The sequence below is a fragment of the Carassius gibelio genome, chromosome B25 (genome assembly GCF_023724105.1).
Source record: "Carassius gibelio isolate Cgi1373 ecotype wild population from Czech Republic chromosome B25, carGib1.2-hapl.c, whole genome shotgun sequence".
Lineage (NCBI taxonomy): Eukaryota > Metazoa > Chordata > Actinopteri > Cypriniformes > Cyprinidae > Carassius > Carassius gibelio.
The window spans coordinates 24,890,462-24,900,726 of record NC_068420.1 but is presented as its reverse complement, the minus strand read 5'-3'; the positions used below and the strand labels follow the sequence as shown (position 1 = coordinate 24,900,726).

The window sequence follows — 10,265 nt, the reverse complement described above, 5'->3', positions numbered from 1 at the left end:
AAAACTCTTCCCCGATTCACCTTCCTGTCACTAAAGAACAGATTGTTGGTACCACAGTGTCCTTTTGAAGTTTCTCCTCTGAAAAACTGCTCATGTTTTTTTTCCCCCCCAGATTCCTTAGTTCTTTTTCCACAGACTGTGAATTCCCAACCACATTTAGAGCTCTTTCAGCTCTGGGAAAAGAATAGCTGTCTGATTTTCTCCAAGCGTAATGTCTCTATTTGTTGAAGTGGTTTGTTATATTTCGGTGGTTTGGATGCTGAAATTATGGATTTAAGAGGTTAGTGAAATATCCAGTTACCCTGCATGTATAGCTTGAAGGACAGCGGCACGGCTGTGTAATTGGATTCATTTTAGTGAGATGATATGTCGGGAACGGTCATCTCCTGCACGAGGCACTTCAGATGTGAGATGGCGGTCATTTCTTTGTCTTCTGTCATTGGTGAGGAAATGAGGAATTAATGTCAAATCTATACGATAAATGAAATTGTTAGCCCTACGGAAACCCCAATTTTAACATAGAATGATTAGTTTTACACAGGTTGTAACCTTGTGTGTGTGTGTGTGTGTGTGTTAGCTGTAGTTTAATCTACAAGCTGTTTAAATCTGAAAGACATCCAGGAGTGTTCTCTTTAAAAAATAATTAAAAAAAAACTAACTGTAATAATTTTATTCACTAAAATAATAAGCTTAGTATAATAACAAAATATAACAAAATAATAATAAAAGTTTATTATTATTATTTTTTTATGAATATTATAGTTAAAAAATATTATTCTATTCTATTTTTATTATAAAAAATAATGTATGTATAGGGTTTACGAATTTGTATAAATTTATTATTATTATTACTTTTATTAAATTACATTTCAATTTATTCTTTGGTGAAAAATATTTTAGGATTTTAGAATGTGGATTCTATTTGATACAAGTATAAAATGTTTTTATTTAGCTTGTGTGTGTGTGTGTGTGTGTGTGTGTGTGTGTTTCTATAGACTACCAGAGAAGCGCATCTGTGTTCAGATGACTGTCGCGTCAGTCATTAGAGTCATATTGTGAGCCTTTATTAAATGTGCTTCTCCCTCTCCTGTTTAACTGCAGTGGAGCTCACTTACACACACGCGCGCACACACACACACACCATTACATCATCCAGCTGTAGAAGTGAGAACCTTATTTGCCCTACTGTGCCACGAACTGTCTCTCTCAGACTCTGAGGGAAGAGTGTGGGTTCTCTTCCTCACACACTCATGCATGCAAACCGATATTATCAAGATACAGAAGAGAACCTAAACCCTGGTCTTCTCTGGTGCTCAGTGGGGTTTAGAGAAAACCATACGGTTACTGAAACCTCAGCCCTTCTGTCCGGCAGCACTATGTCTAATTCTCCCAGCCTCCACATTTAACTATAACTGAAAATTCTGTCCAGTTTATCTTTACTGTTCAGTCCTGGAGAACACTGCTTAAAAATGACCTTTTCCTAACCCCAACGATTTGCCGATCCTGAGCACCAATGACAAACATCTAATCTTGTCAAATGTTTAGTAAGTGTTACCGCTTTCATAGTATAAAGTCCTTGTGATCGCGACTCTCGAAAGTGAAAGTAAAATGAGAGCACCCAATCGAAACCGGTTTCAATAGCGGCTTCCTGATGTCCGCTATTTAAATACAGACGCCTAAATTTAACCAACAATATAATTGCGAAAAAAACTATTGTATTTTTTTTTATCGTCCCATCCCGTAGGCTATTTATTCCCTTTACGATTACTGTAGTCCACTTCGTTTCCTTTCTGAACATGGAACTGGGATGCGGCTGGTGTCAGCCATCGGCAGTGGACGATGGTATCATCTGTTGGCCTAACCCTGACGTCCGTAATGCTTTACTATCAAGTATTGTGCAAAACCCGATTCTTCCAGCAATTGTCCTGCTCTGAAATCATGAACTAATACCATATTATTTCTTAAATTATTTACATGATTTCTTTCAGATAATCCACGAAAGAAATGAGAGGAAAAAGGTAAATTATGTAATCCAAGCAAGGTTATGTTTTCATGATTGGGAGTCTAGGTGCTCTGAGAGACCAAAGTCAGTCTGCTGGCTATGCATGACTAACTCAGCTTTGGCACAGACTCGTAAAAACCTAGTCAACTCAAACCTGTGAATCATAAAAACAAATGAACAGAAGTGATGATGCTTCATCCAGGTTGCTGCTGATCTCATGCAAAGAGCTTGAACGAGGTCCAGTGCTCGAGGTGGTATCTGCTCATGCCAAGAACAGAAGAACAAACGATGATGTTTTTTTGGATTGAGAATGTGAAATTGATATTCATGGGCCTTAAATGCACTTAGATTTTTGTTTGCAGGCCTTAGATGCAAACTTAAATTTCAAGAAAACAGAGCATGCACAGAATGCTAACCGCCAGACCAAGGCTCTGATGATGATATGCTTGCATGGATTCTAAATTCTGTTCTGTCATTTTGTTTTTCAGGATTTCGTAGGAATGAAGAGATGAAGGCAGTGGAAGTTTTGCCCATTCTAAAGGAAAAAGTGGCCTTCTTGTCAGGTGTGTTGTTGATTTTTAGTGCTATTGTTGCTATAACTATGTGTCTTTTATATGTCTAGTGGTCATAACATACTTTCTCAGAAGGAATTGCTCTACATATGGTCAACAAGAGCGTGTATCTTCAGCATTTCCAGAACAGAAAAGCATTGTTTTAGTTTGATGAAAGTTGTAAAATGTTCATAACTGTACACAAGAATAATCCAACAAGATGGTATTGGCTTTGACTTTGTTAAAAATCTAAATTCTAAATTGATGAATTCATAAATTGATTTTCAGTTTTAATTTTCGGTTTATCTTTTTATAATAGCCTGTAATATTATTATGTGCTCTTGCCATTTCTATTAGTTTTTGTTTTAAATAGTTCTATTCTTCAATTTATAACTATTTTAGTTTAAGCAGTTCTAGTCTTTACATATACATACTTATTTTATTTGAGTTACGTTTTTAGTTGTTGCAGGTTTATGTCAAATATAACCACCCTTTATCACAATTACAAGACAATGTGTTTTTGACCCAAAATAACTTTTACTCAATATTACTGTAACTTCTCAAAATATTTTTAGTTTGTGTGTCATTGAGGCCTGACACATAATTTGATTTAGACTGTAAAAAAGCTGTCCTTCTCTCTCGCTCTCTGAGCTTCTGTTTGGCTCTTTTAGTCATATGACTAACAGACCAGCACTAAAATGACTCTGAAACAAAGGCTACGTCTCCATAGGGATGAGTAACCGTCACAAACATGTCCCATGATACAACAACAAGCACAATCAACAGGCGTGAGAGTGTGCTTAAAAAATAAAGAACTGAGCATAGGAACTGAATCTGTAGAGCCCCAAGTGTGAACACACAGCGATTTCTGCATAAGCATGCAATTACGTGCTTTTTATTTATTTATATTTCTTAACGTCAAAGGATAAAATGGATTATCCTATTACAAGTACACTCCATTATTGAGATTCAGCACATTCGCTGGAGAAAATCCTGATTGATATCCCAGCTGCTCAGTGAGTTGTGCTGGAGTTGAGGCCTTTTGGCTTAGTAACACAACCTGTATGAACTGGAGCCGTGAGAGGAGGATCAATGGGAGCAACACATTGATTACTTATTTCTCAATGCTAATAAACTGGGGTTTGGTTTATGACTACGACCTGGGGGTTTTAAGAAATTGTGATTGGTTAAAGTTGAATTGTGATATATTTATGCAGGTCTAAATTATCTTTACTGTTGATGTTATATTTTTAAAGGCATATTTTACCCTAAAACTGAAAATGTTGGGTAAAATAATAATTTAAATGGGATTGAAAGTACAGTGTTGGTTTGGAACTCATTGACTTTCATTATATGGTCAAAATCTATTTTAAAAAAATCTCTTGTTTTCCTCAGAAGAAAAAGTCAAATGATGACAGCATTTATTAGAAATTAAATTTATTAGAAAAACAAATCTAGGTAAGCTAGTCAGCCTCACTAGTTGTTGGAGGTTGGGTAGTCTCACATAGCCAGGCCTTCAGATAGACAGCTGAAGGTCTGGAATCTATGGCAGCTTTCATTGGCCAAGGGCCGCCCATGAGGCTGTTTGACCGACATGTCAAACAACCAATCACAGTTTCGTTCAGCGTCACGTTTCGGGGTGTGGAAATGTGTGTAAAACTCTTGGACAATATTTTAAAGATTCTATGCAGCAAACATTAAATATTTGACGTACTTTTGAATATACAGCGTTTCGTTGATCCTGAAAAGCGCTCGTCGTCACAGTTGTAAACTCGACAGCTTTCTTCTTTCGTGAGGGAGTTTGGCACCACATCGTTTTTGTTTCCAGGTGGAACATTAAAGAACGCGACACACGTCTCCCCGAAATCCTGTATAATTCAACCAACCCAGTGACGACTTCTAAACTCCAGAAGTGTTGTGTTCCATATGCATCAGACGTATAGCCAACGTTTCGTGGGTGTGACGTCGGAGGCTGAGACTAGATGTTGGGTGACTACTTGACCACCCTGGCCCACTGATCTTGACTCGTTTGGATACAATTATATAGTACATAAATGTACAGATTTCTGAACTTAAATTTCTACTTATTCAGTCCATTTTCCTTAGCACACTTATAAACTGAACATTTTTCCCAGACACTAAAAAGATCTTTCAGAAAGACTTATTTCAAGTATCTACCCACGTGAAAAGTGAACGGCAGCCGAGTCATTCAGAGCGATTTACAGTCATGATATCAAATCATGTAACAGGGTCTCGTCTTGAATTATCTCACAGTTATCCCGAAAAACAGTCTGTGCTGTCATTCAGTATTACCTAAAGAAAGACACTGCGCTGAAAAACATTGACTTGATTTAATGGTAACAAGATTATTTCAATAATGAGTGACTGCCTGATAATGTCAACAACCAACAGCTCCAGTCCAGCAATGTGCTGCTTTTTACAGCTCCAGTGTGTTTTATCCATGGTCCTTTTTTTTTTATAGACTATAAGCTTCAGTCAGAGTAGAATTAATTAATGAATTTGGCATGAAAACAAGTCTGTACAACATATTGAATGAACTGTAGTTTCTGCCCTTTTAGATTAGTTTGTGCCATATGCTCTTTTGTATGCCGTCTACTCCGAGTATAGCCTGATACAGACATTAAATACTAAATTACCCAAGGTGACAGGTAAATGTGCACCAAAATACAGAGTATTTGATGTTGGGATTATGGGATATAAGAGGCATTTTAAGTCTATTTCAGTTTTTATTTGCTTATTTAATGTCTTTCCCTTTCTGTTGACCCTCTTTATCACTCCTGCATTGTTATTTCTCCAGGGGGCAGGGACAGACGTGGCGGTCCAGTTTTAACATTCCCATCACGAACCAACCATGACCGAATACGACACGAGGATCTCCGCAGACTCATCGCCTACCTCGCCGGCATCCCTAGGTATTGACACACTCACTCGCTTCTCAGCTAGAAGGAGCTCTGCCCACCAGGAGCACATGAACTCCTTCAGGATGTTTTAAAAAACATCCCAGGATGCACCTGCTGGGCATTGTTGACTGCTTTTCTTTCACTATCCGTTCAGACTCATTAGTTTCTCTAAATCTCTCTGCAGAGCAGTCGTGCTCTATAAACATGGTTGTTTATGGACCCCTTAGTGCCTTTAGAATAAAACGCTAGCTATGAAATTATACATGACAAGATATAGGAATCCAAAAACGTTCAAAATGTCATTTCCACCAAAGAATGAATGATGAATGTGACATAACAAAAATGACAATCTTGTGATGTTGGAAGGCAGGTATTAAAGTTGTTGAGGAAACGCCCATATAGCGTTTTCTTCTGTTTTACTATTTCCTCTTCTCAGAATGGATTTAATGTCTGAGAGCAGTATGACTGGATGGTTTATCATCATATTCGTCATATTTAATAAAACATATTCCTCGGCCAGTAATCACTCTTTACTTTTAACAGAAGGGAGGGGAATAGAAAGCGAGAGATTTTATAGATATGAGAGAAACGCAAGAGGGGACGCGATAGGAAGAGTGGTATGTGGGAAAGGCAGCGTGGGCACGATCAAGAACCTGCCACAGTTCAGCCACTGCCAACAGATCTTCCTCCTCCTCATCATCCTCGCTCACAAACTCTGTCCCCTGCACCCACACAGTCACACAAGAGAGGGAGATCTGCTGTTACAAAGCAAATCCCCTAGAGAGAAAAAAGAGAAACACACAGAAAGATGGGAAGAGATGTATCACTGTAAAGAGAGCGAGAGAGCAGGAGCAGTCATCTTTAGAGATGGAGAGCAAGCGAGTGTGCAGGAAAAAAATGGGAGGGCGAGTGAACCAGTGAGCAAGACTGGGAGAGAGAGAGCGAGAGAGAGAGAGAGAGAAAGAAACCGTGTCGCATTCGCACAAGGCTGTGTGTTCATCTACAGCTCATCATTACCGAGAGCTCTTCGATCAGACACTTTCTGAGATGAAATGGGAAAGGCAGATGTTTGACTGACAGCTGTGTGAGAGCCACTCTGGATTTCAGAGTAACGGACTGATGCAGTCGGTCAGCAGCGCAGCTTATGTCTTTCAAGACAGGTAGAATACTGACAGATTGGATACTGAAGGCCATCAGCTCTCTGAAAGCAGCTAATTTCATAGAAATTTGCAGCTGTGCTTAATGGGTAAGCTCTGCCATGCATCCCTCCGTCTGCTATTTTATATGTGCATTGCTATATATATTTTTTTTGATCAGGAAAATCTTTTTTTCCCTTTATTTTTAGTTCCTCCAGTTGCGGTTGCTTTCGTTTCTTAGCTAGGAGGATGCACCATATATTATGTAATGCAAAAAGGGTTAAAGCTCATATTTTGTTCTCTATCTCTTTTTTTTTTCTTCTGTCATCCAGCGAGGACGTGTGCAAACATGGCTTCACGGTCATCGTGGACATGCGTGGCTCCAAATGGGATTCCATCAAGCCTCTGCTGAAGATCCTGCAGGAATCGTTTCCCTGCTGCATCCACGTCGCCCTCATCATCAAACCAGACAACTTCTGGCAAAAACAGAGGACCAACTTTGGCAGCTCCAAGTTTGAGTTTGAGGTACGGTCATCTTTCAATCTCTTACTTGTAGGGTTGTGTTGCTGGAGGTAGATGTTGACGTCGTTAGAGCTTTGCTGTCCATCACTACATTAAAAAAAGTGATTATGTTTTGCATGCTATAATTAGTTCTGTTTACCATGATGATGTGTGTTAGCAGTGTTAAAATCTGTATTTTTGGTTGTCATCATGATATTAATTTTGAAAGAATTAAAGGCATTTCAGTGGTTGTTGATTACTAATATTTTAGATCATTTCTGCAATCCTCAGAAATGTCATGTGAAATGCCTTTCTCTGCTGCATTTTTTCGTCTTATTAATTAATAATCTGCAGATTTGTCTGTGACATCTGATCTGTGTTGGTGTGGGCATGTAAAGGCGGCTCTGGTTGTGTGGGAGTGTGTGGGTGTTGATGTTCTGTGTGTGTGTGTGTGTGTGTGTGTGTGGGTTAACTAGATGAATGTCAATGTGGATGCAGCAGAAATGCTTTTTCTGCATATTTTCTGCATTTGTTATATATTGAGCTGTCTCGATTGCAAGGTGTTGATTTTTTTATTATTTTGCTCCCAGAGTGAGTGGAAAGCTTTTTTCTTTTTCTTTTTTTATGCTTGTTTTTATTTGAGTGCAGCGGTGTTTGTTTTTATTGGACGAGAGGCTTTTGTGTGTGCATGCATTCAGTTTGACAGTGAAAGAGCACATGTGGAAAAAAAAAACATAGCTCATGTCACAGCTGCAGAAATTTCCAGTGCAGGAGAATAATGTTTTAGATCAAATGATAATTAGTTTCTCAAGCCACCATGAATAAAACATGATTACGCAAATATGTGATGAAGACCAATCGGGACCTGGTACGTTACAGTGACATCACTGTCAGTTACACGTCATGTCGGAATCACCGTAATTAAAAAACAAAACAAAAAAAAACATCTGAGATTCTGCTTTGAGCTTCGCATCACATCCTTGGACTTGTTTCTATGGCAATGTTCATAACACCAAAAAGATCAATGTGCTGCTGTGATCTGAATGACAGTAAATTCTTCACTGCATCAGTTCCGCTCTATCTTCTTATGTGCAATATTGAAGAAAAAATAAAGGGCACCAGATAAAAGTGTTTGTAACAGTATATAAAACAGAAATATGAAGAGTTAGCCAAAGAAGCTACCTTTAACTAATGAGGCTGCTGCCATTAAGAACTCTGCAACAGTCAAATGGGAGAAATCTGAGCTTTCCAGTACAAGGAATTATATTTTTTTTGGATGTAATATGATTTCAAAAAGCCTTATTCACACTGTGAGATGATTCATTCCAGTGCTTTATGCTAGATGGCCTATTAGTATTAATTGTTACATATATGATCACAAATGGGATTTATTGCTGTTAAATCTGAGATGTCAAACAGTTTTGGACAGTAATTCCATTTTCTTTCTGCTAAATATTGAACATTCTGTTTGCATGGGGTGGGCGATATCTCGATATTTAACATATATCGAGATATTTTTTAAACACGATATGGATTTTTAAAATATCGTATATATATATATATATATATATATATCGATATATTGTTTATATTTAATTCTGATTCGTGTGGTCTCAGTGAACATGGCGGCGTCCGCAACCAGCCCGGAAGCTACAGAACTAGACTAAAAAAAAAAGGACAACTGGCTCCATTATATACTTCGATTTTAAGGCATCAGATGAACAGCAGGCAGGTGTCTACTGTAGTGCCCTATGATTTCCACGATGCAGAAAACGCGGAGGGAATCACGGAATTTACAGTTTAACATGGAATGTCACAGAATTTGTCAAATTTTGAATGAATTAATCAAAAGTATGTCATTGCACTTACATCAAATTGCGATATGGACTAATATCTGTAAATATTAAGCCGGAAAAGTCTATTTAAATATGAATCCTGCATGTTCTGCGTGTCTGTGTTGATGAATGGAGCAGAAGCACGTCTTCGTTCATTACACACACGTGCTTGATGTTTTTGAAGTAGTTTTTGGGGGTTATTTTTCCTGTAAACATATTGAGATGTATATCATATATCGAGATATAGCAAAATATATTGAGATATAATTTTTTGCTCCATATCGCCCAGCCCTATGTTTGCATGTTAACTGCATCACTTAATGAACAAGCTACGCTATCTTTACTCCCATTGGTATTGGCCGTATTACTTTACTGCTCATTTGCATAAAGGTCAACTTTTCTCAGCTTTGTTGAGTTGTTGATCAAGTGATTCACCAGCATCAATAGCTATTGTTGTCCATAAAAATCATTAACTCTCATTGAAAATGAATAATTTCCAGGTACTTTATCACTGCCTGTGAGAACTCCTCGTAAAGTCAGTGGAAATGCCTTAAATAATAAAAGTTTAGTAAAGTGATGTTGTAATTAACTAAAGCTAAAACTATTAAAATAATTCAGTTAAATGTATAAATATAAGATGCAAAATATCATGTTACTAGCTAAGATATAAATGCTTTATACCTGATTTAAAAGCATATCTATAATGTGTTTAATAATTGTTTTTTCATACTTTATTAATGATCAATTTATCATTTCTAAATTAAGTATAGCATTATTTACACACAAGTTATTAATGAGTTGTCAGTGGTTCATAAGATCACTTAGAAATTGTAAGTAAATGATTAATAAATTATTTAAATGTGCATTCATACATCATTTTATTCTGACATATAGTAATAGTTACTTATAGTGTTAATAAATGGTTTATTAACATGTATTTCTACTGTAATTCAGGGTTAATTCAGGTTAGTTATTAAACATATGTAGTTGTTAGTAAACTATTTTTATGAGCTCATCTAAAGTGAGGACTATTTATGCCTTGTAAAGCTTTTACAAATGAGATTTAAAGGCTGTTAATATTTATATGTTCTGTATCACTGTGTTGTGTTTGTTTTCTGTTTTTTGTTTAGAAGATAACTGAGCCTTTAAATATCTAAATATCTAGGCATAACTAGTCCTCACTTTAGATGAGCTCACATAAATAGTTAACTGACCACTACTAAATACTACATTTCTTGTGATCTTATGAATCACTGGCAACTCCTAAATAACTGGTTTGTAAATAATGCTATACTTCATTGAGAAATGATAAATTGATC

The 10,265-nt window shown here is 37.0% G+C and overlaps 1 protein-coding gene across 1 annotated transcript in view; it reads left to right on the top strand.

Annotated features, from left to right (window-relative positions):
• Positions 1-2,435: 2,435 nt before the first annotated feature.
• LOC128013838 (triple functional domain protein) overlaps positions 2,436-10,265 on the top strand; it is a 34,895-nt gene continuing 27,065 nt past the window's right edge. Inside the window, exons 1-3 of the mRNA XM_052597026.1 lie at positions 2,436-2,565; positions 5,372-5,486; positions 6,943-7,135. Of these exons, the coding sequence (XP_052452986.1) occupies positions 2,445-2,565; positions 5,372-5,486; positions 6,943-7,135 (429 nt within the window). The 5' untranslated portion in view covers positions 2,436-2,444. The remainder of the gene's footprint in view (positions 2,566-5,371; positions 5,487-6,942; positions 7,136-10,265) is intronic.